The 27,179-nt window shown below is 47.6% G+C and overlaps 1 protein-coding gene across 2 annotated transcripts in view; it reads left to right on the plus strand.

Moving 5' to 3' along the window:
* Positions 1-19,211: 19,211 nt before the first annotated feature.
* The window catches only part of RAB6A (RAB6A, member RAS oncogene family), an 87,263-nt gene continuing 79,295 nt past the window's right edge, over positions 19,212-27,179 (plus strand). For both annotated transcript variants that reach the window (XM_040339801.1, XM_040339800.1), the window contains exon 1: positions 19,212-19,436. In XM_040339801.1, coding sequence (XP_040195735.1) covers positions 19,367-19,436 — 70 coding nt within the window. In that variant the 5' untranslated portion in view covers positions 19,212-19,366. The remainder of the gene's footprint in view (positions 19,437-27,179) is intronic.

Raw genomic sequence — 27,179 nt, forward strand, 5'->3', positions numbered from 1 at the left:
TGGGTGTACTGCACCTACTTAAAATTACAACCGGTACTGTTTTATTTCCTGATGGGGCGCCACCTTGCGGCCATATTGCAGTACTGCACCCACTTAAAATTACAGCAGATACTATTTAATTTCCTTATGGGGCGCCACCTTGTGGCCATAATGCGGCACTGCACCCAAAACAGATATGTATTATTTCCCGATGGGGCGCCACCTTGCGGCCACAGTGCGGTACTACACACACACTATTCATTTCAACAGATAGTATTTATTATTGTCTCATGGGGCGCCACCTTGCGGCCATATTGCAGTACTACACCCACTTAAAATTACAGCAGATACTATTTAATTTCCTTATGGGGCGCCACCTTGTGGCCACAATGCGGCACTGCACCCACAACAGATATGTATTATTTCCTGATGGGTGCGTCCACCTTGCGGCCACAGTGCGGTACTACACACACTATTCATTTCAACAGATAGTATGTATTATTTTCTGATGGGGAGCCAACTTGTGACCACAGGCCAGTACTGCATACACTATTAATTTCAACAGATAATATTTATTATTGTCTCATGGGGCGCCACCTTCTTGTCATGGTGCGGTACTGCACCCAAAACAGATATTATGTATTATTTCCTGATGGGGCGCCACCTTGCGGCCACAGTGCGGTATTACACACATTATTCATTTCAACAGATAGTATGTACTGCACCCACTATAAATTACAGCAGATACTATGTATTATTTCCTGATGGGGCGCCACCTTGTGGCCACAGTGCGGTACTGCACCCAAAACAGATATGTATTATTTCCTAAAGGCGCGCCCACCTTGTGGCCACAGTGCGGTACTGCACCCAAAACAGATATTGGGCCAGATTCACGTATATTCGCGTAAATCTGCGGCGGCGTAACGTATCACATTTACGTTACACCGCCGCAAGTTTTACGGGCAAGTGCTTGATTCACAAAGCACTTGCCTGTAAAGTTGTGGCGGCGTAGCGTAAATCCGCCCGGCGCAAGACCGCCTAATTCAAATGATCCGGGTAAGGGGCGTCGATCATTTAAATTAGGCGCGTTCCCGCGCCGATCGTACTGCGCATGCGCCGTCCCTAAAATTTCCCGACGTGCATTGCGCTAAATGACGTTGCAAGGACGTCATTGGTTTCGACGTTAACGTAAATGGCGTCCAGCGCCATTCACGGACGACTTACGCAAACGACGTTAAATTTTCAAATTTCGACGCGGGAACGACGGCCATACTTAACATTGGCTACGCCACCTAGGGGGCAGCTTCATCTTTACGCCGCATATCTCTTACGGAAACGGGCAAGCGTACGTTCGTGAATCGGCGTAACGACTCGTTTGCATATTCTACGCCGACCACAACCCGATCATAACCTGATTCTATGAATCAGCCGCATAGATACGACCGGCCGGACTCAGAGGTACGACGGCGTATCAGGAGATACGCCGTCGTATCTGCTTTATGAATCCGGCCCATTATGTATTATTTCCTTATGGGGCGCCACCTTGTGGCCATAATGCGGCACTGCACCCAAAACAGATATGTATTATTTCCCGATGGGGCGCCACCTTGCTGCCACAGTGCGGTACTACACACACACTATTCATTTCAACAGATAGTATTTATTATTTTCTCATGGGGCGCCACCTTGTGACCACAGGCCAGTACTGCATTCACTATTAATTTCAACAGATAGTATTTATTATTGTCTCATGGGGCGCCACCTTGCGGCCATATTGCAGTACTACACCCACTTAAAATTACAGCAGATACTATTTAATTTCCTTATGGGGCGCCACCTTGTGGCCACAATGCGGCACTGCACCCACAACAGATATGTATTATTTCCTGATGGGTGCGTCCACCTTGCGGCCACAGTGCGGTACTACACACACTATTCATTTCAACAGATAGTATGTATTATTTTCTGATGGGGAGCCAACTTGTGACCACAGGCCAGTACTGCATACACTATTAATTTCAACAGATAATATTTATTATTGTCTCATGGGGCGCCACCTTCTTGTCATGGTGCGGTACTGCACCCAAAACAGATATTATGTATTATTTCCTGATGGGGCGCCACCTTGCGGCCACAGTGCGGTATTACACACATTATTCATTTCAACAGATAGTATGTACTGCACCCACTATAAATTACAGCAGATACTATGTATTATTTCCTGATGGGGCGCCACCTTGTGGCCACAGTGCGGTACTGCACCCAAAACAGATATGTATTATTTCCTAAAGGCGCGCCCACCTTGTGGCCACAGTGCGGTACTGCACCCAAAACAGATATTGGGCCAGATTCACGTATATTCGCGTAAATCTGCGGCGGCGTAACGTATCACATTTACGTTACACCGCCGCAAGTTTTACGGGCAAGTGCTTGATTCACAAAGCACTTGCCTGTAAAGTTGTGGCGGCGTAGCGTAAATCCGCCCGGCGCAAGACCGCCTAATTCAAATGATCCGGGTAGGGGGCGTGGATCATTTAAATTAGGCGCGTTCCCGCGCCGATCGTACTGCGCATGCGCCGTCCCTAAAATTTCCCGACGTGCATTGCGCTAAATGACGTTGCAAGGACGTCATTGGTTTCGACGTTAACGTAAATGGCGTCCAGCGCCATTCACGGACGACTTACGCAAACGACGTTAAATTTCCAAATTTCGACGCGGGAACGACGGCCATACTTAACATTGGCTACGCCACCTAGGGGGCAGCTTCATCTTTACGCCCCATAGCTCTTACGGAAACGGGCAAGCGTACTTACTTGAATCGGCGTAACGACTCGTTTGCATATTCTACGCCGACCACAACCCGATCATAACCTGATTCTATGAATCAGCCGCATAGATACGACCGGCCGGACTCAGAGGTACGACGGCGTATCAGGAGATACGCCGTCGTATCTGCTTTATGAATCTGGCCCATTATGTATTATTTCCTTATGGGGCGCCACCTTGTGGCCACAGTGCGTTACTACACACATTATTCAGTTCAACAGATAGTATTTATTATTGTCTCATGGGGCGCCGCCTTGTGGCCTCAGTGCTGTACTGCACCCACTATAAATTACAGCAGATACTATGTATTATTTCCTGATGGGGCGCCACCTTGTGGCCACAGTGCGGTACTACACCCACTATAAATTACAACCGGTACTGTTTTATTTCCTGATGGTGGCGCCACCTTGCTACACCTTACTACACACACTATTAATTTCAACAGATAGTATTTATTATTGTCTCATGGGGCGCCATCTTGTTGTGTCACGGTGCGGTACTGCACCCAAAACAGATATTATGTATTATTTCCTGATGGGGCGCCACCTTGCGGCCACAGTGCGGTACTGCACCCAAAACAGATATTATATATTATTTCCTTATGGGGCGCCACCTTGTGGCCACAGTGCGTTACTACACACATTATTCAGTTCCACAGATACTGGGGTAGATTCAGGTACCTTTTGCCGTAATTTGAATTCCGCGCCCGCGTAGCGTTACGCCGATTCACAAAGGCAGTTACGCTGAAAAAATAGGCTTCCTCCATCGACGTTACTTGATTGCGGCGGCTTAGAATTGTGTGCAATATAACTTTGGCCGCTAGGGGCGCTTCCGTTGTTGTCGGCGTAGAATATGCTAATTTCCTAGATACGCCGATTCACAAACGTACATGCGCCCGGCGTTCGTTTTTTACGTCGTTTGCGTTAAGGCTTTTTCGGCGTAAGGCTGCTCCTGCTATTAGGAGGCGCAGCCAATGTTAAGTATGGCAGTCGTTCCCGCGTCGAAATTTGAAATTTTTACGTCGTTTGCGTAAGTCGTTCGCGAATAGGGCTGGACGTAATTTACGTTCACGTCGAAACCAATACGTCGTTGCACCGTACTTGGAAGCAATGCACACTGGGATATGTACACGGACGGCGCATGCGCCGTCCGTACAAAACGTCAATCACGTCGGGTTATCCATTATTTACATAAAACACGCCCCCCCTTTTTACATTTGAATTACGCGGGCTTACGCCGGCCCCAACTTACGGAGAAAATGCTTCGTGAATACAGCACTTGCTCCTGTAAGTTACGGCGGCGTATCGTAAATACGATACGCTGCACCGCCGTATCAGTGCGCGCCCCTACCTGAATCTACCCCAATATTTATTATTGTCTCATGGGGCGCCACCTTGTGGCCACAGTGCTGTACTGCACCCGCTATAAATTACAGCAGATACTATGTATTATTTCCTGATGGGGCGCCACCTTGTGGCCACAGTGCTGTACTGCACCCACTATAAATTACAGCAGATACTATGTATTATTTCCTGATGGGGCGTCACCTTGTGGCCACAGTGCGGTACTGCACCCACTATAAATTACAGCAGATACTATTAGGTAGATTCACAAAGAGTTAGGCCGGCTTATCTACAGATAAGCCGACCTAACTCTGAATCTAAGCCGACCTATGTTTAACAGAGATTCTCTAACAGAGATACACTTAAACATATCTAAGATAGGCTGGCTTGCGCAGTCCTATCTTAGATTGCAATGTTTCTTTTGGCCGCTAGATGGCGCTTCCATTGCGGCCGGCCTAGATTGTGTAAATGAGGGGATACGCCGATTCCCGACGATTTACGAGCGTACGCCAGGCCTACACCGTCGAGTTACGTCGTTTCCGTACGCGATGAATGAATGAATGAATGAAAAACGTATAAAGCGCGGCGCATGCGAACTGAATCGCTTCTGGGCGCTAGCGATAGGCCGCCTAAAGTTATTCCACCTATGAGGTGGAATAACAATGTTAAGTATGGCCGCCGTTCCCGGGATTTACGTCGTTTACGTACGCGTCGAAATCAATAGGCCTGTACGGCCTACTTAGCCGCAATGCGCACTGGGAAATGTAGTCGCCCGGCGCATGCGCAGTGTAAAAAACATCAAAAAACGTGAGGTCAAGCCTCATTTCAATACTACACGCCCCCCTCCCAGTCATTTGAATTAGGCGCGCTTACGCCCGCTCGTTTTAGGCTACGCCGCCGAAAATTTGAAGGTAAGTGGTTTGAGAATCACTTCTAACCTAAATAATTTACGGCGGTGTATCCTAAAAAGAGTAGGCTAGGCCATCCTAATTTTAGGCGCCCCTACGTGAATCTACCCATGTGTATTATTTCCTGATGGGGCCCCACCTTGTGGCCACAGGTCAGTACTGCACCCACTTAAAATGACAACATACACGGTTTTAATTCCTGATGGGGCACCACCTTGCGGCCACAGTGCGTTACTACACACACTATTAATTTCAACAGATAGTATTTATTATTTTCTCATGGGGCGCCACCTTGTGGCCACAGTGCGGTACTGCATCCACTATAAAATACAGCAGATACCATGTATTATTTCCTGAAGGGGCCCCACCTTGTGGCCACAGGTCAGTACTGCATTGACTTAAAATGACAACAGATACGGTTGTATTTCCTGATGGGGCGCCACCTTGCGGCCACAGTGCATTACTACACACACTATTAATTTCAACAGATAGTATTTATTATTGTCTCATGGGGCGCCACCTTGTGGCCATAGTGCTGTACTGCAACCAAAACAGATATTATGTATTATTTCCTGATAGGGCGCCACCTTGCGGCCACAGTGCGGTACTGCACCCACTATAAATTACAACAGATTCTATAAAATATTGCCTGTTGGGTCGCCAACTGGTGGCCACAGTGCAGTACTGCACCCACTATAAATTACGACAGCTACTACGTAGTGGTGCACTGAAATTTCGGCTGCCGAAAATTATCGGGCGAAGACTTTTTTTTTTTTATTCGGCTGGATGACAAAAACAGCCGATACCGAAAGGGAGAGCATGGTTTGCCCCGGGTACCGCCCCATGTGGCAGTATCCCTCTGGCAATTCAAATCCACTCTGTGACACACAGTGATCGCTGCTGATCTGGGCTCAGACAGGCTGCAAATGATGGGCACTGGTGAAGCTGTTGGGCACTGGTAGGCTGCATATGACCAGCACTGGTGAGGCTGCAGTGATCTCCTGTACCATGTCTGCAGTCTCTGACCATCTCCTGTACTATGTCTGCAGTCTCTGACCATCTCCTGTAGTATGTCTGCAGTCTCTGACCAACTCCTGTATTATGCTTGCAGTCTCTGACCATCTCCTGTACCATGTCTGCAGTCTCTGACCAACTCCTGTATTATGTCTGCAGTCTCTGACCATCTCCTGTATTATGTCTGCAGTCTCTGACCATCTCCTGTACTATGTCTGCAGTCTCTGACCAACTCCTGTATTATGCTTGCAGTCTCTCACCATCTCCTGTATAATGTCTGCAGTCTCTGACCATCTCCTGCATCATATCTGCTAGAGGTGCACCGCATGGTAATTTTGCTAATACTATTAGCAATGTGTTATATAAAAATGTATACATTTTATTTAACCACTTACCCCCCGGACCATATTGCTGCCCAAAGACCAGAGTACTTTTTGCGATTCGGAACTGCGTCGCTTTAACAGACAATTGCGCGGTCATGCGACGTGGCTCCCAAACAAAATTGGCGTCCTTTTTTTCCCACAAATAGAGATTTCTTTTGGTGGTATTTGATCACCTCTGCGGTTTTTAGTTTTTGCGCTATAAACAAAAATAGAGCGACAATTTTGAAAAAAATGAATATTTTTTACATTTTGCTATAATAAATATCCCCCAAAAATATATAAAAAAAATTTTTTTCCTCAGTATAGGCCGATACGTTTTCTTCTACATATTTTTCGTAAAAAAAAATCGCAATAAGCGTTTATTGATTGGTTTGCGCAAAAGTTATAGCGTTTACAAAATAGGGGGTATTTTTATGTCATTTTTATTATATATTTTTTACTAGTAATGGCGGCGATCAGCGATTTTTTTTTCGGTACTGCGACATTATGGCGGACACTTCGGACACTTTTGACACATTTTTGGGACCATTGGCATTTTTATAGCGATCAGTGCTATAAAAATGCATTGGATTACTATAAAAATGCCACTGGCAGGGAAGGGGTTAACACTAGGGGGCGGGGAAGGGGTTAAGTATGCCTGGGTGTGTTCTAACTGTAGGGGGGGGGGTGGCCTCACTAGGGGAAACACTGATCCTCTGATCATACATTGTATGAACAGAAGATCAGCATTTCCCCTGCTGACAGGACCGGGAGCTGTGTGTTTACACACACAGCTCCCAGTCCTTGCTCTGTAACGAGCGATCGCGTGTGCCCGGCGGCGATCGCGCCCGCCGGGCACACGCACGGGAGTCGGGGGCGGCTGGGAGAGAGGACGTCATACTACGTGCTCTCGCCCAGCCGAGCCAACTTGCCGACGTATAACGGCGGTGGCCGGTCGGCAAGTGGTTAAAATATACAAAAATATTTTTTTAAAAACAGTCATTTTCGGTTGTCGGCCTAGTGTATTCTTCATTTTCGGTTTCGGTTTCGGTTCGGTTTACTGCTCCCCCTGTAAAGTGCAACGACAGGTACAGTGGCCCGGATTCAGGTAGATTTGCCCCTTAGTTACGGAGGCACAGGGCAGGGTTTTTGCCCTGCGCCCCCGCAAATTTCCTGCGCTACCCGCGATGTAAACTTACCCTGCGTAAGGGCGCCTAATGTAAATGATCCCGTAGGGGGCGGGAATCATTTAAATTAGGCGCGCTCCCGCGCCGAGCGTAGAGCGCATGCTCCGTCGGGAAACTTTCCCGACGTGCATTGCGGTAAATGACGTCGCAAGGACGTCATTTGCTTCAAAGTGAACGTGAATGGCGTCCAGCGCCATTCACGAATCACTTACGCAAATTACGTAAAATTCGAACGTCGCGACGCGGGAACGACGGGTATACGTAACATTGGCTGCCCCTGCTATTAGAAGGGGCAGCCTTACGCTAAACACGCCGTGCGAAAAAGACGTAAATTGCGTACGCAGGGCTCGCGCAACATTGTGAATCGGTGTTAGTATGCAATTTGCATACTATACACTGAGCACAATGGGAGCGCCCCCTAGCGGCCATCGCAAGAATGCAGCCTAAGATATGCGGGCATAAGAGCCTTATGCCACGCAGATTTTAGGCTGCAGTCGGCGTAACGAGGTTCCTGAATCAGGAGCATTCGTAACGCCGGAGCAAGTCAGCAATTGCGCTGCATAACCTATGGTTACACAGGCGCAATTGCTTCTTGAATCCGGGCCAGTGATTTTGTTTTGCAGGGGGAGAGGGGTGCCACCTGGTGGCCTTAGCGTGGTTCTGCACCTTCTTTCACCGTGCCCCCATTGTAAAGTGCAACAGATACTTTGTATTATTGATTGATGGGATGCCACTTGCTGGCCATGGCGCAGTACTGCACCTTATGTTTAATACAAAAACTACTGTGTATCCACTTGCCGAACGAGATACGTGTGTATATATATATATATTAGTGCTGTCAAGCGATTAAAATTTTTAATCGCGATTAATCGCATTAATGTCATAGTTAACTCACGATTAATCGCGCCAAAAATTTTTTTTTTGTTTTCTTATTTCTTTTTTATTTTTTTATAATATTAAATTGTGTTTTTTTAATTTTTTTACATTTTGATCACTTTTATTGCTGTCACAAGGAATGTAAACATCCCTTGTGACAGCAATAGGTGGTGACAGGTACTCTTTATGGAGGGATCGGGGGTCTAAAAGACCTCCGAGCCCTCCTTTGCACTTCAAAGTATTCAGATCGCCGAAAACGGCGATTCTGAATACTGTGTACTTTTTTAAATCCGGCGCCATTGGCAGCCGAGAAACCCGGAAGTGACGTCATGACGTCGCTTCCGTGGTTTCAATGCGGAGACTGAATCAAAGCCGCTTACGGCTTAGTGTCAGTCTCCGCCTGGACACAGAAGGCGCCGGATGGAGGATCGGGTCTCCCGGTGGGACGGGAGGCCCGGTCAGAGCGGCGAAAGGCGGCGGGAGGGGGGGGATGTCCCCTCCCGCTCCTCCGGCATAACAACCGAGCGGCTTTTAGCCGCATCGGTTGTTATGTTTGGATAGCCGATCGCCCGCTCTAAACAACGGTACCGGGATGATGCCTGCGGCTGCAGGCATCATCCCGGTATAACCCCCGAACGCCGCCTCGTTAATCGCGCGATAAAAAAATTGACGGCGTTAACGTGGGTTTGCGTTAACGCCGTTAATAGCGCGTTTAACTGACAGCACTAATATATATATATATATATATATATATATTTATATATAGATATGTATATATATACATTGCAGTTTGCAAGTGGTTTACCCGGATTATGGCTCCAGATATCAGCCATTAGACGAGTGCGCTTCTTTTCTTTTTCAGATTAATATTCAGACAAATTCTATAACACTCACTGTATACGCGACGTACCTTTTGCAAAGTGCCTGTTAAAACTTCATATTGAAAATAAACAAATATTTTAACCACTTCAGCCCCGGACCATTTGGCTGGCCAAAGACCGGGTCACTTTTTGCGAATTCGGCACTGCGTCGCTTTAACTGACAATTGCGCGGTCGCGCGACGTGGCTCCCAAACAAAATTGGCGTCCTTTTTTTCCCCACAAATAGAGTTTATTTTGGTGGTATTTGATCACCTCTGCGGTTTTTATTTTTTGCGCTATAAACAAAAATAGAGCGACAATTTTGAAAAAAAATCTATATTTTTTACTTTTTGCTATAATAAATATCCCCAAAAAATAGATAAAAAAATATTTTTTTTCCTCAGTTTAGGCCAATACGTATTCTTCTACCTATTTTTGGTAAAAATAATTGCAATAAGCGTTTATTGATCGGTTTGCGCAAAAGTTATAGCGTTTTCAAAATAGGGGATAGTTTTATGGCCTTTTTTTATTAATAATTTTTTTTTTTTTACTAGTAATGGCGGCGATCTGCGATTTTTATCGAGACTGCGACATTATGGCGGACACATCGGACACTTTTGACACATTATAGGGACCATTGTTATTTTTACAGCGGTAAGTGCTATAAAAATGCACTGCTTACTGTGAAAATGACACTGGCAGTGAAGGGGTTAACCACTAGGTGGCGCTGTAGGGGTTAAGTGTGCCCTAGTGTGTGATTCTTACTGTAGGGGGGGGTGTGTGGGCTGTGTGTGACAAGACAGTGATCACCGCTTCTGATTACAGGGAGCGGTGATCACTGTCATTGTCACTGGGCAGAGCGGGGAGATGCTTGTTTACATCAGCATCTCCCCGTTCTTCCTCACCGTGAGACAATCGCGGGTATGCCGCGGCGATTGAGTCCGCCGGACCCGCGGTCAGGCTCACGGGACACGCGCATGCGTCCACAATGCCGCGATTTTAAAGGGGAAGTATATATACTGAGACTGACGCATCACAGACCCCCCCCCCATCACAGACTGACAGCCCAAATCACAGACCCCTCATTACAGCCTAATCCCCCCCCATCACAGACTGACCTGACCCATCACTGACCCCCTATCACAGACTCACCCCCCCCAAATCCCCAACCCCTTATTACAGAATGACCCCCCCAAATCACAGACCCCCTATCACAGACTGACCCCCATCACAGACTGACCTGACCCATCACAGACCCCCATCACAGACTGACCCCCCATCACAAACTGGTCCTGACCCATAACAGACCCCCTATAACAGACTGACCCCCAAATCACAGACCCCCTATCACAGACTGACTCCCCCATCACAAACTGGTCCTGACCCATTACTGACCCTGTATTACAGACCCCCTATCACAGACTGCCCCCCCCCCCCAAATCCCCAACCCCCAATTACAGAATGACCCCCCCAAATCACAGACCCCCTATCACAGACTGACCCCCCATCACAGACTGACCTGACCCATCACAGACCCCCATCACAGACTGACCCCCCATCACAAACTGGTCCTGACCCATAACAGACCAACTATAACAGACTGACCCCCAAATCACAGACCCCCTATCACAGACTGACCCCCCCAAATCACAAACTGGTCCTGACGCATCACAGATCCCCTATCACAGACTGACCCCCCCCATCACAAACTGGTCTTGACAAATCAGACTCCCCATCACAGACTGACCCCCCAAATCACAGACCCCCTATCACAGACTGACCCCCATCACAAATGTGTCCTGCTGACCCATAACAGACCCCCTATAACAGACTGACCCCCAAATCACAGATCCCCTATCACAGACTGACCCCCCCCCAAATCACAAACTGGTCCTGACCCATCACAGACCCCCTATCACAGGCTGACCCCCCCATCACAAACTGGTCCTGACCCATAACAGACCCCCTATAACAGACTGACCCCCAAATCACAGACCCCCTATCACAGACTGATTCCCCCATCACAAACTGGTCCTGACCCATTACTGACCCTGTATTACAGACCCCCTATCACAGACTGACCCCCCCCAAATCCCCAACCCCCTATTACAGAATGACCCCCCCAAATCACAGACCCCCTATCACAGACTGACCCCCCCATCACAGACTGACCTGACCCATCACAGACCCCCATCACAGACTGACCCCCCATCACAAACTGGTCCTGACCCATAACAGATCCCCTATAACAGACTGACCCCCAAATCACAGACCCCCTATCACAGACTGACCCCCCCAAATCACAAACTGGTCCTGACGCATAACAGATCCCCTATCACAGACTGACCCCCCCATCACAAACTGGTCCTGATACATCAGACTCCCCATCACAAACTGACCCCCCCAAATCACAGACCCCCTATCACAGACTGACCCCCATCACAAATTTGTCCTGCTGACCCATAAAAGACCCCCTATAACAGACTGACCCCCAAATCACAAACAAGTCCTGACCCATCACAGACCCCCCTATTACAGGCTGCCCCCCCTCCCCATCACAAACTGGTCCTGACCCATAACAGACTGACCCCAAAATCACAGACCCCCTATCACAGACTGACCCCCCACCCCCAAATCACAAACTGGTCCTGACCCATCACAGACCCCCAATCACAGACTGACCCCCCCCCCCAAATCACAAACTGGTCCTGACCCATGACAGACCCCGTATCACAGGATGACCCCCCCCCATCACAAACTGGTCCTGACACATCAGACTCCCCATTGCAGACCTCCCCTGTCCTGTCCTACATTGCATTGCACTGCACTCCCCCTCCCCCTCCCCACAGAAATGAAGCATGGCCGCTCTGGACAATGGGCGGGACTTTCCCCATTAAAAGTGAGTGATTTATTGCTGGGACCGCCCCCACTGCCCCCGCTGCCTAGCAACCAATCACCCACCCATCGAGTACAGCGATGTTAGAGAAGGCACGGACCTGCCGCACCTGTCATGCTGTGTATATAGCGGCACCTGCAGCAGCGGGCAGGCAGGCGGGCGAGCCGGTGACAGAGGACACACAGGAAACTACTTGGCGGGGCTGCGGTCCGGATAGAATGGCCACTGGGGCCGGAACCGGACCGCGGTCCGCCGTTTAGTGATGCCTGCTGTAAATTCAAAGGAAATTTAAAAAAATTCTGAATAGGAATTCCGAATACAAATTGAACGATTCAACAAAACGTAATAAATAGATTAACGGCTCATAGGCGGTTGGTCACAGAGGTGATAAAAAACTAGATCGTCTCTATGGCCTTGGAGGACCGGAGCGATGTCATGATGTCACTTATGGTCCAGGGTGGAATAAACCATGTTATTAATTTTTTTTAGCCACTTAAGCCCCGGACCATTTTGCAGGTTAAGGATCTTGCCCCTTTTTGCGATTCAGCACTGCTTCGCTTTAACTGACAATTGCGCGGTCGTGCGACGTGGCTCCCAAACAAAATTGGCGTCCCGTTTTTTCCACAAATAGAGCTTTCTTCTGGTAGTATTTGATCACCTCTGCGGTTTACATTTTTTGCGCTATGAACAAAAATAGAGCGAATTTTTTTTTTTACTTTTTGCTATAATAAATATCTCCCAAATATATATATAAAAAAAAATTTTTTTCCTCAGTTTAGGTCGATACGTATTCTTCTACATATTTTTGGTAAAAAAATCGCAATAAGCGTTTATTGATCGGTTTGCGCAAAAGTTATAGGCCCAGATTCTGAAAGGGCTTACGACGGCGCAACGCCACGTCGTAATCTGGGCCGTCGTATCTATGCGACTGATTCTTAGAATCAGTTACGCATAGATAACCATTAGACCTGACAGGCGTAAGACTCTTACATTGTCGGATCTTAAATGCAATCTTTTTTTTCGCCGCTAGGTGTCGCCTCCGTCGTTTTCCCAATCGAGTATGCAAATTAGCAAAATACGCGAATTCCCGAACATACGCGCGGTCGACGCAGTGAAGATACAACGTTTACGTTAGATTTGCGACGCGTAAAGTTGACCCTGCTATATGAGGGGCAACCAATGTCAAGTATGGCCGTCGTTCCCGCGTCGAAATGTAAAAATTTACGTCGTTTGCGTAAGTCGTCCGTGAATGGGGCTGGATGCTATTTACGTTCACGTCGAAACCAATGACGTCCTTGCGACGTCATTTCGCGCAATGCATGTCGGGAAATTTTAGGGACGGCGCATGCGCAGTACGTTCGGCGCGGGAATGCGCCTAATTTAAATGATCCACGCCCCCTACCCGGATCATTTGAATTAGGCGGGCTTGCGCCAGGGGATTTACGCTACGCCGTATGCCGCGGCAAATTTGAAAATACGCCGGAGTATCAGTAGATACTCCGGCGTATTTCTTCTGTGAATCTGGCCCTGTATATTTTGCTTTTAATGGTAAAGAAGAGATTTGGGACCTTTTTGACCCCAGATCTCTCCATAAAGATGACCTGTCATCCTAATTTCTATTCCAGGGGATGATTACATAAAAATGATAAAAAAATTAAATAAAGGTACAGTGCTAAAATAAAAAAATCAAATATAAGGAAAAACATTTAGGGCCAGATTCAGAGAAGAAGTACACCGGAGTATCTGCTGATACTCCGGCGTACTTTCAAATTTGCCGCGTCGTATCTTTATTTGTAATTCACAAACAAAGATACGACGGCTTCTGGCTTCGATCCGACAGGCGTACGCCTTCGGATCGTAGGTGTAATACTTCGGCGCCTTCTGGGTGGAGTTTGCGTCGTTTTCCGCGTCGGGTATGCTAATTAGCTGTTTACGGTGATCCACAAAGGTACGCGCGGCCGTCGCATTCTCTTACGTCGACGCTAGTCGGCTTTTCCCGGCGTAAAGTTATGGCTGCCATTTCAATGGCTTATATTTAGACCAGCCATGTTAAAGTATGGCCGTTGCTCCCGCGTCAAATTTTAAATTTTTTTTTTTGCGTAAGTCGTCCGTAAATAGGAAAGTACGTAACGCACGTCGCCGTTCAAAAGATTACGTCGGTGCGACGTCATTTCGCGCAAAGCACGGCGGGAAATTTCAAAACGGAGCATGCGCAGTACGTTCGGCGCGGGAGCGCGCCTAATTTAAATGATACACACCTCATTTGAATTAGGCGGGCTTGCGCCGGACGGGTTTACGCTACGCCGCCGCTAGTTTACAGGCAAGTGCTTTGTGAATCAAGCACTTGCCCGTAAAACTTGCGGCGGTGTAACGTAAATGCGATACGTTACGCCGCCGCAATGCTATGTGAATCTGGCCCTTAAATTTTAAATTTAAAGTGCCCCCATCCATCTGTGTTCGCCCGCAGAAACAATTGCATACATAAGTCACTCACACATATGTGAATTATGATTTTTCAGTATATTGTTAATAATTTACAGGATATATATATATATATATATAGCATGCAAATATTATCACAAAGGTATATATATATCTGTATATATAGATAGATATATATATATATATATGTATTTTTTATTATTAAAATACTTTCAATACAATAATTCTGCACATTATTATAATACAGGATTATATATATATATATATATATATATATATGTATTAAATAATATACATAATGAATAATTCTATTTTACAGGATATATACAGTAAATATACTGTATATTAAATATCTATGTGTGTATATTATCTTACAGGCTATATACAGTATCTAATAAAAGTAAGTACACCCCTCACATTTTTGTAAATCTTTTCTTGTATCTTTTCATGTGACAACACTGAAGAAATGACACTTTGTATCTACAATGTTGTGTAGTGAGTGTACAGCTTGTATCACAGTGTACATTTGCTGTCCCCTCAAAATAACTCAACACACAGCCAATAATGTCTAAACCGCTGAAAATGTCCAAATTGGGCCTAAAGTGTCAATATTTTGTGTGGCCGCCATTATTTTCCAGCACTGCCTTACCCCTCTAGCTCACCAGATCTTCACAGGTTGTCACCGGAGTCCTCTTCCCCTCCTCCATGACGACATCACGGATCTGGTGAATGTTGGAGATCTTGCGCTCCTCCACCTTCCGTTTGAGGATCCCCCACAGATGATCAATAGGGTTTAGGTCTGGAGACATGCTTGGCCAGTCCATCACCTTTACCCTCAGCTTCTTTAGCAAGGCAGTGGGTGTCTTGGAGGTGTGTTTGGGGTCGTTATCATGTTGGAATACTCCCCTGCGGTCCAGTCTCTGAAGGGAGGGGATCATGCTCTGCTTCAGTATGTCACAGTACATGTTGGCATTCATGGTTCCCTCAATGATCTGTAGCCCCCCAGTGCCGGCAGCACTCATGCAGCCCCAGACCATGACCCTCCCACCACCATGCATGACTGTAGGCTTTGACTTTTTCAAAGGTGATCACATGACGAAACGCGTCAGGGGTATACATCACACGCGCAGAACGTCACTTCCGGTTGATGGGAAGAGAGCGGTGGAACGCACGCCATATCCCCGCACATGGTATATATGTATTTTGTATTATAATACACTCAATACAATAATTCTGGACAGTAAGTATGTATATATATATATTTTGTTTTTATTCATTATTATTATTATAATAATATTAAAAGTACTTATTTACATTATTGTAATACAGTACATATTATATATTTTTATCATTATAATACATCCAGTAATTATTCACATTATTATAATAATACAGGACATATATATATATATATATATATATATATATATATATATATATATATATATATATGTATATAATGAGTAATACTATTTTACAGGGTGTATACAGTATGCATAAATTATCACACAGATTGTATAATATGTTTTATTTATATAAAGTATATATATATATATATATATATATATTTTTTATTATTATTATAATATATCCAGTAATTATTCACATTATTATAATAATACAGGACATATATATATTGAGTAATACTATTTTACAGGATATACAAAGTATGCATAAATTATCACACAGAGTATATAATATATTGTATTTATATAAAGTAATGTATATTATTATAATTATAATATATCCAGTAATTATTCACATTATTATAATACAGGACACATAAATATATATTTATTTCACAGGATATATACAGCATGCATAAATTATCACACAGAATATATAATATATTTTTATTATTACAATACACCCAGTTATTATTCACATTATTATTATAAATAATACTATTTTACAGGATAAATACAGTATATGTTCAAAGATCTTTATGTATATATTATTATTATTATATTATTATTATTTATTATTATTTATAACATTATTTATTATTATTATACATGTTATACATTTTTGTATTATTGTTTTTCAGTATATTAATAATAACAATAATTTACAAAATACAAACACACACACACATATATATATATTATATAGAATATGTATTATTAGTAATCATCATACAAATAATAATAATACTAGTGGATTAGACACACAGTATAACCAGCTATTACCCAGTGACTCCGCCCCTCCAGCTCTGCTGGCACTTGTAGTGCCTCTGATCGCCCCCTTCCAGACAGCCTGGCATTCCACAACCCAAATATCACGTGACTCGCCTAGCCCCTCCCCCCTGTCCCATCCGACCCCACCCACTGCTGATGAAGGCACATCTCGGAGCAAAGATCCCCATGACGTCACCCGGAAGTGCCAGCAAGTAACGTGGCGTCCCGCACTCGCTCATCGCAACCATCGTTGCCTGTTTTTTTTTTTTTTTCAGACACCGCCCCTCTAGAACAAGAGAGCCACGCCCTAGCTTGCTACTGAAAAAGGGCGTGGCCGATACGGCCGCACACCAGCTTCTTGCCTCGCCCGCCTATCGCCGAGGCTGGAGGCTGTCGGCGCGTGACGTCACTCCCCTCTGGTTGGCGGCCTCTAGGCGCCATGTTGGTTGTGGCAGTTTATGGGCAAAGGATCCTTCCTGTACACTGCAGTGATGATAATGATGGGGATTTGAGGATTCTTTTTTTCTTTTCACATTTTAAATGAGTTGAGAAGATTCTGAATGTTGTTCCAAGAAGCTTCCCCTGGGGGCACCCGAGCAAATGTTTCTCCTTCACAGACAGACACTGATAAAGGCAGGACCAATGGACACTGACAGGGGGCACTGACAGACGGCACTGATGGGCACTGACAGATGGAGCTGAAATATGGAACTGATGGGTACTGACAGGCGGCACTGAAATATGGAACTGATGGGCACTGAAATATGGAACTGATGGGTACTGACAGACTGCACTGATGGGCACTGAAATATGGAACTGATGGGTACTGACAGATGGAGCTGATGGGCACTGACAGGCGGCACTGATGGGCACTGAGATGGAACTGATGGGCATTGACAGGCAGCACTGATGGGCACTGACAGGCAGCACTGACGGGCACTGACAGGTGGAACTGATGGGCACTGATATGGAACTGATGGGCACTGACAGATGGAACTGATGGACATTGACAGGCGGCACTGACCGGTGGAACTGATGGGCACTGACAGGCAGCACTGATGGGCACTGAGATGGAACTGATGGGCATTGACAGGCGGCACTGATGGGCACTGACAGGCAGCACTGACGGGCACTGACAGGTGGAACTGATGGGCGCTGATATGGAACTGATGGGCACTGACAGATGGAACTGATGGACATTGACAGGCGGCACTGACAGGTGGAACTGATGGGCACTGACAGGCAGCACTGATGGGCACTGACTGGTGGAACTGATGGGCACTGACTGGTGGAACCGATGGGCACTGACTGGTGGAACCGATGAGCACTGACTGGTGGAACCGATGGGCACTGACAGGTGGAACTGATTGGCACTGACAGGCAGCACTGATGGACACTAATAGATGGCACTGATGATGAGGTACTGACAGGCGGCACTGAAATATGGAACTGATGGGCACTGACAGATGGAACTGATGGACATTGACAGGCGGCACTGATGGGGACTGACAGATGGAACTGATGGGCACTGACAGGTGGAAATCGATGGGCACTGACTGGTGGAACTGATGGGCACTGACTGGTGGAACTGATGGGCACTGACAGGCAGCACTGATGGACACTAATAGATGGCACTGATGACAGGTTTTATTGATGGGTACTGATTGGCACTGAATGCCTCCATTACTTATTTGCAAATCTTTATAAGAGAAACTAACAATAAAAAAAAAATCTAAATTTTCTGTCTTTTTCCGTTTTTTTTTAGCAACAAAATTAAATCCCGGCTGTGATTATTTGCCACCAAAATAAATCTCTATCTGTCTCATAACAATGATAACAATGTAATCTGTGTACTCAGTGTTGCAATTAGCAGGTAAAATCGCGCCGTGCTGAATAGCAGAAAATGGCCAGGTCATGAAGGGGGGTAAAACCTTCCGGAAGCCAAATGCAAACCATTGGAGTTTTTTTTATTGCTCTCTCAGACTTCCTGTCTGGGTGACACCAAGCCCCTCCCTCTTTTTTTTTTTGCCCTCGTGTCACCAGGACATAAAGTGAGGGGAAGTCTTCTCATTGCCAGGCAGCGATACATGAAACGAGGTGGACGGTCCCAAGGCTGCAGGTAACAACAAGCAGGAGGGAGCCTGTGTGGTCTATGGAAAGTCTGTGATTGGCTGTCTGAGCTCCCTGCCACACTCTCCATGTCCTCCTGTACTGGACGCCCTGCCCCGCCCTCTCCTCGCTCATTGGCAGTCTGCTCCGGTCGCTGATTGGCCGCCCCGGTCGGTTTCCAGGGAGACAGGTCCTGGCAGTTGCGCCGCTGTGGGGCGGGCTGGTTTGTAGGCTGCAGAGGGCGGGGTTTGTGAATAAGGTGTGTGTGAGAGGTCACGGGAAGGAAGCGGCTCTCCCAATAGCCAGTGACGTCCCCGGTTCCCAGGCCGCCCTCTCCCGCCTCTCCTCCCCCGGGACCCCGACACAGCCAGAACCACCGCCGCCACCATGTCCTCCGGAGGAGACTTCGGTAACCCGCTCAGGAAATTCAAGCTGGTCTTCCTGGGAGAGCAAAGCGGTAAGTGCGCCTCACATCGGCCGTGTACACCCCTCCCCCCTACCTACCTGTGTACACCCCTCCCCCCTACCTACCTGTGTACACCCCTCCCCCCCACTTACCTGTGTACACCCCTCCCCCACCTACCTACCTGGTTTGTCACTGTGTACACCCTCCCCCCTGATCACCTGACCTGTACCCTTCATACCACCCTCCTGATCACCTGACCTCTACCACCCCCCCATACCACATCACCTGACCTGTCCCCCCCTCCTGTTCACCTGTACCCCCCCCCTGATCACCTGACCTGTACCCCCCCATACTGCCCCCTGATCACCTGACCTGTACCCCCCCCATACTGCCCCCTGATCACCTGACCTGTACTCCCCCCCCCCCCCATACTGCCCCCGGATCACCTGACCTGTACTCCCCCCCCCCCCCCCCCCCCATACTGCCCCCTGATCACCTGACCTGTACTCTCCCCCCCCCATACTGCCCCCTGATCACCTGACCTGTACCCCCTCCCCATACTGCCCCCTGATCACCTGACCTGTCCCCCCCCCCCTCCTGATCACCTGACCTGTCCCCCCCCCCTCCTGATCACCTGACCTGTCCCCCCCCCCTCCTGATCACCTGACCTGTCCCCCCCCCCTCCTGATCACCTGACCTGTCCCCCCTCCCCATACCGCCCCCTGATCACCTGACCTGTACCCCCCCATACCGTCCCCTGATCACCTGACCTGTACCCCCCCATACTGCCCCCTGATCACCTGAACTGCCCCCCCTCCTGATCACCTGACCTGTCCCCCCTCCCCATACCGCCCCTTGATCACTTGACCTCTGCCCCCTGATCATCTGACCTGTACCACCCCCTGATCACCTGACCTGTACCCCCTCCTCAAAACCCCCCAATCTCTTGACCTGTACCCCCTTTATACCACCCCCTTATCACCTCACCAGTACCCCCCCCCCCCCCATACAACCATCAGATCATCACTGACTCTAGATGACCACCTCTGGACCACCAGCCACTTTCACACTGGAAAGCGAATTCCCATCTACTTGTAAATCTCTATATACCCCCTCCCCCCCACTATTTACTGCTACCTGACCCCCACCTCCCATATACTGTTCACCCCCCCGTCCTCTGCCAGACCACGCCACGTCCCTGCTGTCACCCCCCCCCCCCCCAAACATTGAATTGGTGTAAACACACCTGTGCGATGTGCATTATTTTTGGTGCAGAATGCGATTTCAGCCGTACAAACTGTGTATGATCGCACCGCGCCGACATCGCATGTGACGTGCGCAGGAATGTGGTGTCTACATCACACCAGTGTGACCCCGGGGATAAAGAAGGACTGAAGACAACAGCTAGAGGGAGGGCGGGCTCCATTCCCTGATAGGATTCACCATCTGTGTCCTTCACTTCCTGATTCATACCCACAACAGGAAGTAGGAGGAAATCCCTCCATAGTCAGAGAATCCCAGGGTGTCCCCATTGGAGGATTTCCCCTCTAATCCTGTTCTGGGGACAACTGAAAATGTGCGACTCCCCCCCCCCCCCCCCCATCCAATCATAGGTCCTGACTTCCTCTCCCCCCCCCCCCCCCCCCAATCGTAGGTCCTGACTTCCTCCCACACCCCCCCCCCCCCCCCCATCCAATCCAATCGTAGGTCCAGACTTCCTCTCCCCCCACTCACACCATCCAATCGTAGGTCCAGAATGCCCCCCCCCCCCATCCAATCATAGATCCAGCCAGACTCCCAACCCCCACCATTCAATTATAGGTCCGGACTTCCTCTCCCCACCATCCAATCACAGGTCCAGACTCACACCCCCCCCCCCCGTCCAGTCCAGTCCAATCGTAGGTCCAGACTTCCTCTCTTCCCCCCCCCCCCCCATCCAATCGTAGGTCCAGACTTCCTCTCCCCCACCATCCAATCATAGGTCCAGACTTCCTCTCCCCCACCATCCAATCATAGGTCCAGACTTCCTCTCCCCCACCATCCAATCATAGGTCCAGACTTCCTCTCCCCCACCATCCAATCATAGGTCCAGGCTTCCTCTCCCCCACCATCCAATCATAGGTCCAGACTTCCTCTCCCCCACCATCCAATCATAGGTCCAGACTTCCTCTCCCCCACCATCCAATCATAGGTCCAGGCTTCCTCTCCCCCACCATCCAATCATAGGTCCAATCCATGGTCACCCTTTCTCACACCTGTAATAGGTTCTCATTGGTGGATCTCTGTGTCTGATCAGTAGCGATGGATGTTTTCTTATAACGTCTCCTTTTATTTTATATGCTCCTTCTTGTGTGATGTATACGGGGGGATGGGGGACATTTTATAATAGAAATCCTTACAAGACGGGGAGGGGACCAGTCTCTCTTCTCTCTCCATTTTTTTTGTATATTGAGATATAGAGGAACCTTCATCCCTACACTTGTTATTCAGATTACTGTGAGTGGGCCGTACCTTTCATTAGTGCCCACTTACCTACACACTGAGGGGTCTGTATTAATAATCTGCACAGCCATGTGTCCAATAAATCTCCATGTACATTCATTCTGGGTGAATTTGGTAAAACAAATGTTCTTTAGGCTATTTTCTGTTCTGAACAAATGATTTTATTATGGACAATAGTAAAATACTGCATTATGGCCACTAGATGGAGCTGAGGAGCATAGGAAACACATACGTCTCTGTAAGAGGAGGAACAATGTAACAATTCTACAGAACAATGTAACAATTCTACAGAACAATGGAGGAAGTTAACAAATGTAACCATTGATTACATTTATTTATTGAAGATTTAGCCTCTCTGGTGGTCAGAGGAGGCCTGTAATAATGCACACAGTGCTCTGGACGGATGTGGTCTGAGGGAGCCCTCTAATGCGGCGCGGTGGTCTGAGGGAGCCCTCTGATGCGGCGCGGCGGTCTGAGGGAGGCCTCTGATGCGGCGCGGCGGTCTGAGGGAGGCCTCTGATGCGGCTCGCAGGTCTGAGGGAGGCCTCTAATGCGGCGCGGAGGTCTGAGGGAGGCCTCTGATGCGGCGGTCTGAGGGAGGCCTCTGATGCGGCGGTCTGAGGGAGGCCTCTGATGCGGCGGTCTGAGGGAGGCCTCTGATGCGGCGGTCTGAGGGAGGCCTCTGATGCGGCGGTCTGAGGGAGGCCTCTGATGCGGCGGTCTGAGGGAGGCCTCTGATGCGGCTCGCAGGTCTGAGGGAGGCCTCTGATGCGGCTCGCAGGTCTGAGGGAGGCCTCTGATGCGGCTCGCAGGTCTGAGGGAGGCCTCTAATGCGGCGCGGAGGTCTGAGGGAGGCCTCTAAAGCGGCATGGCGGTCTAGATCAGTGTTTCTCAACTCCAGTCCTCAAGGCGCCCCCAACAGGTCATGTTTTCAGGATTTACCTCAGATGAAACGCCTGTGGTAATTTACTTATGCAGTGAAACTGGTCAAATCACCTGTGCAAAATAATGGTAAGCCTGAAAACATGACCTGTTGGGGCGCTTTGAGGACTAGAGTTGAGAAACTAGATGGATGGTGGTCTGAGGGGAGGCCTCAGGCCCGCTGTAATTGTAATGTACACTAGTACTACACTCTCAGTCTGCTCTGGACGTGGGCGGTTGTCTGGCGAGTCAGGACTCGGGAAGCCTGCCTGTAATGCACAGCTCTGTTCTGGTCTCTGGTAGTCGTGACGGAAGATGCACGCAGTCGCCTTCAACTCGCTTTGACCACTTGCCGACCACCGCACGGCGATATACGTCAGCAGAATGGCAGCGGTGGGCAAATGGACGTACCTGTACGTCCCCTTTTAAGAAGCCGTTCGGCAGGCGCAAAAAATAAAAACCGCAGAGGTGATCAAATACCACCAAAAGAAAGCTCTATTTTGTGTGGGGGGAAAAAAATTACGCCAATTTTGTTTGGGTGCAATGTCACATGACCGTGCAATTGTCCGTTAAAGTGAAGGTCAGGAAGGGGGGTAACTTCTTCCGGGGCTGAAGTGGTTAAGGTAGTTGTTGAGCCACTCTAACCTGTATACACCATCATCACTGCCCCCCTATTATAGTGTCCCCCTCTGTGTGTGATTTATAAAAATAAATGCGACAAATACCTAATTTCACTGCTGAGATTGCGGTCAGGTGACTGGCCAGCTCTCTCCTTTCCTCCTCTGAGAGATGCAGTGGGCGGGGCTGAGACTTTCCTGCTGATGTCATTCTGGAGGGGAGGAGAGAGAGAGAGAGAGAGAGAGCTGGCTGGTCATGTGATCTCAATCTTGGCTCTTAAATGAGGTATTTGCAGCATTTATATTTATAAATCATTCACAGAGGGAGACGCTGCAATAGGAGGCAGTGCTGATGGTGTATATACAGGTTCGTGTTATGAGAGCAGCAGGAGGGGGAGGGGTGGCACGGTCACAAGCAGACAGAGGGGGGGAAGGGAGCAGATAGCAGGCTGCGGGTGACGGCGGCGCATAAACTGACCACGGTGTCTGGTCTCGGCCGCCATTATGCTGGCGCTCTGTACGCTCTCTCGTTATCTAGACCGAGGCAGACTTGTGTACGTCTGGATTGCAATTAAACCTAACTCTAGTAATTAGTGCCTCTGCCTTAATTATCATTACACAGCTGTGTGTCTATAGAGACCTTCCTGTGATCAGATTCAGCCCCCCCCCCTTATATACCCATCAGTGTGATAAAGAGATCTTTTATAGCAGGGATAAGCAATTAGTGGACCTCCAGCTGTTGCAAAACTACAAGTCCCATCATGCCTCTGCCTCTGGGTGTCATGCTTGTGGCTGTCAGTCTTGCTATGCCTCATGGGACTTGTAGTTCTGCAACAGCTGGAGGTCCGCTAATTGCATATCCCTGTTTTATAGTGTATTTTCAGGGAGCCCACATTTTATTCTTTCAGTGTTCACCTTAAAGTGGAGTTCCACCTGTGGGGTGTGTTTTTTTTTTTTTTTTTGTTTCCCCCAAAAAATCTTAAAATAAATTTAAAAAGGGAAAAAATTGAAATATTTATTTTTTATATATTCTTATTTATTTAGTTTTTGTTTCCCCCAAAAAATCTTAAAATAAATTTTAAAAAGGGAAAAAATTGAAATATTTATTTTTTTATAAATTATTCATTTATTTTTTGTTTCCCCAAAAAATCTTAAATTAAAAAGGAAAACATTGAAATTATTTTTTTTTTTATATATTCTTATTTATTTAGTTTTTGTTTCCCCTAAAAAATCTTAAAGCGGTGGTTCACCCTTAAAAACAACTTTCTACCATTAAATCCAGCATACTAGCGTGAGCTACAGTATGCCTTTATTTTTATTTTTTTTGCGCCGTACTCACAGTTTAATCCCGTAGTTAAGTTTCAGACTCCCCGCGGGGAATGGGCGTTCCTATGCAAGGGGAACATGATTGACGGACGGATATTGCGCGTCACGCTTCCCGAAAATAGCCGAAATAGGCTCTTCACTGCGCCTGCGCAGTCAGCTCCTAGTCTGTGCGCAGGCGCCGTATAGCGCCGTTAAGAGCCGAGTCCTACTCCGGCTATTTTCGGGAAGCGTGACGCGCCATAGCCGGCCGTCAATCATGTTCCCCTTGCATAGGAACGCCCATTCCCCACGGGAAGTCTGAAACTTAACTACGGGATTAAACTGTGAGTACGGCGCAAAAAAAATAAAAATAAATGCATACTGTAGCTCACGCTAGTATGCTGGATTTAATGGTAGAAAGTTGTTTTTAAGGGTGAACCACCGCTTTAAATTAAAAAGGAAAAAATTGAAATATTTATTTTTTATATATTATTATTATTATTATTATTATTATTATTATTATTTATTTAGTTTTTGTTTCCCCCAAAAAAATCTTAAATTAAAAAGAAAAAAAATTGAAATATTAATTTTATTATTATTATATATATATATTTTTTTTTTTTTTTTTTTTTTATTCACCTGAAAGGGCGGTTGCTATGCGGAAGTAGCTCTTCTGCCTCTTCTTACATTGCTTCTTCCACCGCGGTGTATCTTCTGCCTCGTCCTCCGTCGCCGTGTCTTCTGGTGAATGAGCCGCGCTGCCTTCTGGGAACTGTGTGTATCCCAGGAGGCAGCCTGCCCATTCACAAAGCGCCGCAGGAAACGGGCAAGCCACTGCCTGTTACCCTTAGTAAGGATGGAGGCGCCAGGACCGAGCGATCGCTGTCGGGGGGGGGGGGGGGGGGGGACCGTCATCGCGGGCGACTAGGACAGGTAAGTGTCCTTATTAAAAGTCAGCAGCTACAGTGTTAGTAGCTGCTGACTTTTAAAAAATAAATAAAACTAAAATTGTGGGTGGAATGGAACCCCGCTTTAAGCCCTGGTTCACACCGGTGCGATTTGACATATTAAATCGGCGGCAATTGCTGGCAGTGGCACCGTCCTAATCGGTGCGACGCCGCATCGGCACCGATTTCAAAAAGTAGTTTTTTCTTTTACTACTTTTTGTGATTCCGGCCCACGATTTACATTGACACCTGTACAGATGTCTCTGTAATCGCGGCCGAAATCGGGACCGACAGGCGGGCGTGAAATCGTACGACTCGCACGGCTTCATTGCGGCAGCTCAGTGTGAACCAGGGCTGAGTAGCGGTGCAACCCTGCAAATCCCGCATCGCACCTGAATCGCAGTGGTACACACTGAGATCTGCAAACCGCTGGGGGTGTCGATGTAAAGTTAACGACACCCCCCAGATTGGTCAGCAGATCGCAACATGGTGCAGGAATCGGAATCACATAAGTGTGAACACCCGAGCGATCCGAATCGAGTGCGGGCCAAAAAAAGGCTCCTGCACCATTTTGGTTGCGAATGTGATCTGGACAGCAACGCGGTGCGAATCGCATGCGACGTCTGGCATCGCACTAGTGTGAACTGGGGCCAAAAGGAGAACTCCGCCTGTTTGCCTCGGGGTGGTTGCAGTGCGGCCCCCATAGACTTGCATGGTGTGCATTCAGCAGCAGTAATGGCCACCAAATGGGACATGCTGTCTAATTTTTGCCACTCTGTGTGTACAGCTTAGAGCGCCTCGGTGTTCAGATGGGTGTTGGGGGGGGGGGGGGGGGGCCTTAAAGCAAGGGTAGACTCCAGCTGTGGTCCAACTGCAACTTCCATCATGCCTGTGGCTGTGGAAGTCTTGCAATGCATCATGGGACTTGTAGTTTCACCATGGCTGGAGCCCCACCCCTCATCTGTACCAGAATCTGATGAATGTGGTCTGTAGGAATCTCCAGAGCCTCCGGGGAAGATCTTTTGTTTCACGTTCAGTCGTCATAGAAGTCGATGACTATCGCTCGATCGCCTGGGCCTTTTTTTTTTTTTTAGATTCTGAAGGCAAGTGGATTGAATGTAAAAGACTGACCCATGTATGGGCAGCTTAACCACGTAAGGACCGCCACACGACAATATACGTCAGCAGAATGGCACGGCTGGGCACATGGACGTATATATACGTCCCCTTTAAGAGCCCAGCTGTGGGTCGCCAGCGCGTCGGCGCCCTCGAGACCTGGTCCGAAGCTCTGTGACCGCGGGACCCGATCTGTGAAAATGACAATGGTCCCAAAAATGTGTCCGATGTGTCCGCCATAATGTCGCAGTTACAAAAAATCGCTGATTGCGCCATTAGTAGTTAAAAAAAAAAAAAATAATAATAAAAATGCCATAAAACTAACCCCTATTTTGTAAATGCTATAAATTTTGCGCAAACCAATCGATAATCGCTTATTGCGTTTT

This window comes from Rana temporaria, chromosome 2 (genome assembly GCF_905171775.1).
Source record: "Rana temporaria chromosome 2, aRanTem1.1, whole genome shotgun sequence".
Lineage (NCBI taxonomy): Eukaryota > Metazoa > Chordata > Amphibia > Anura > Ranidae > Rana > Rana temporaria.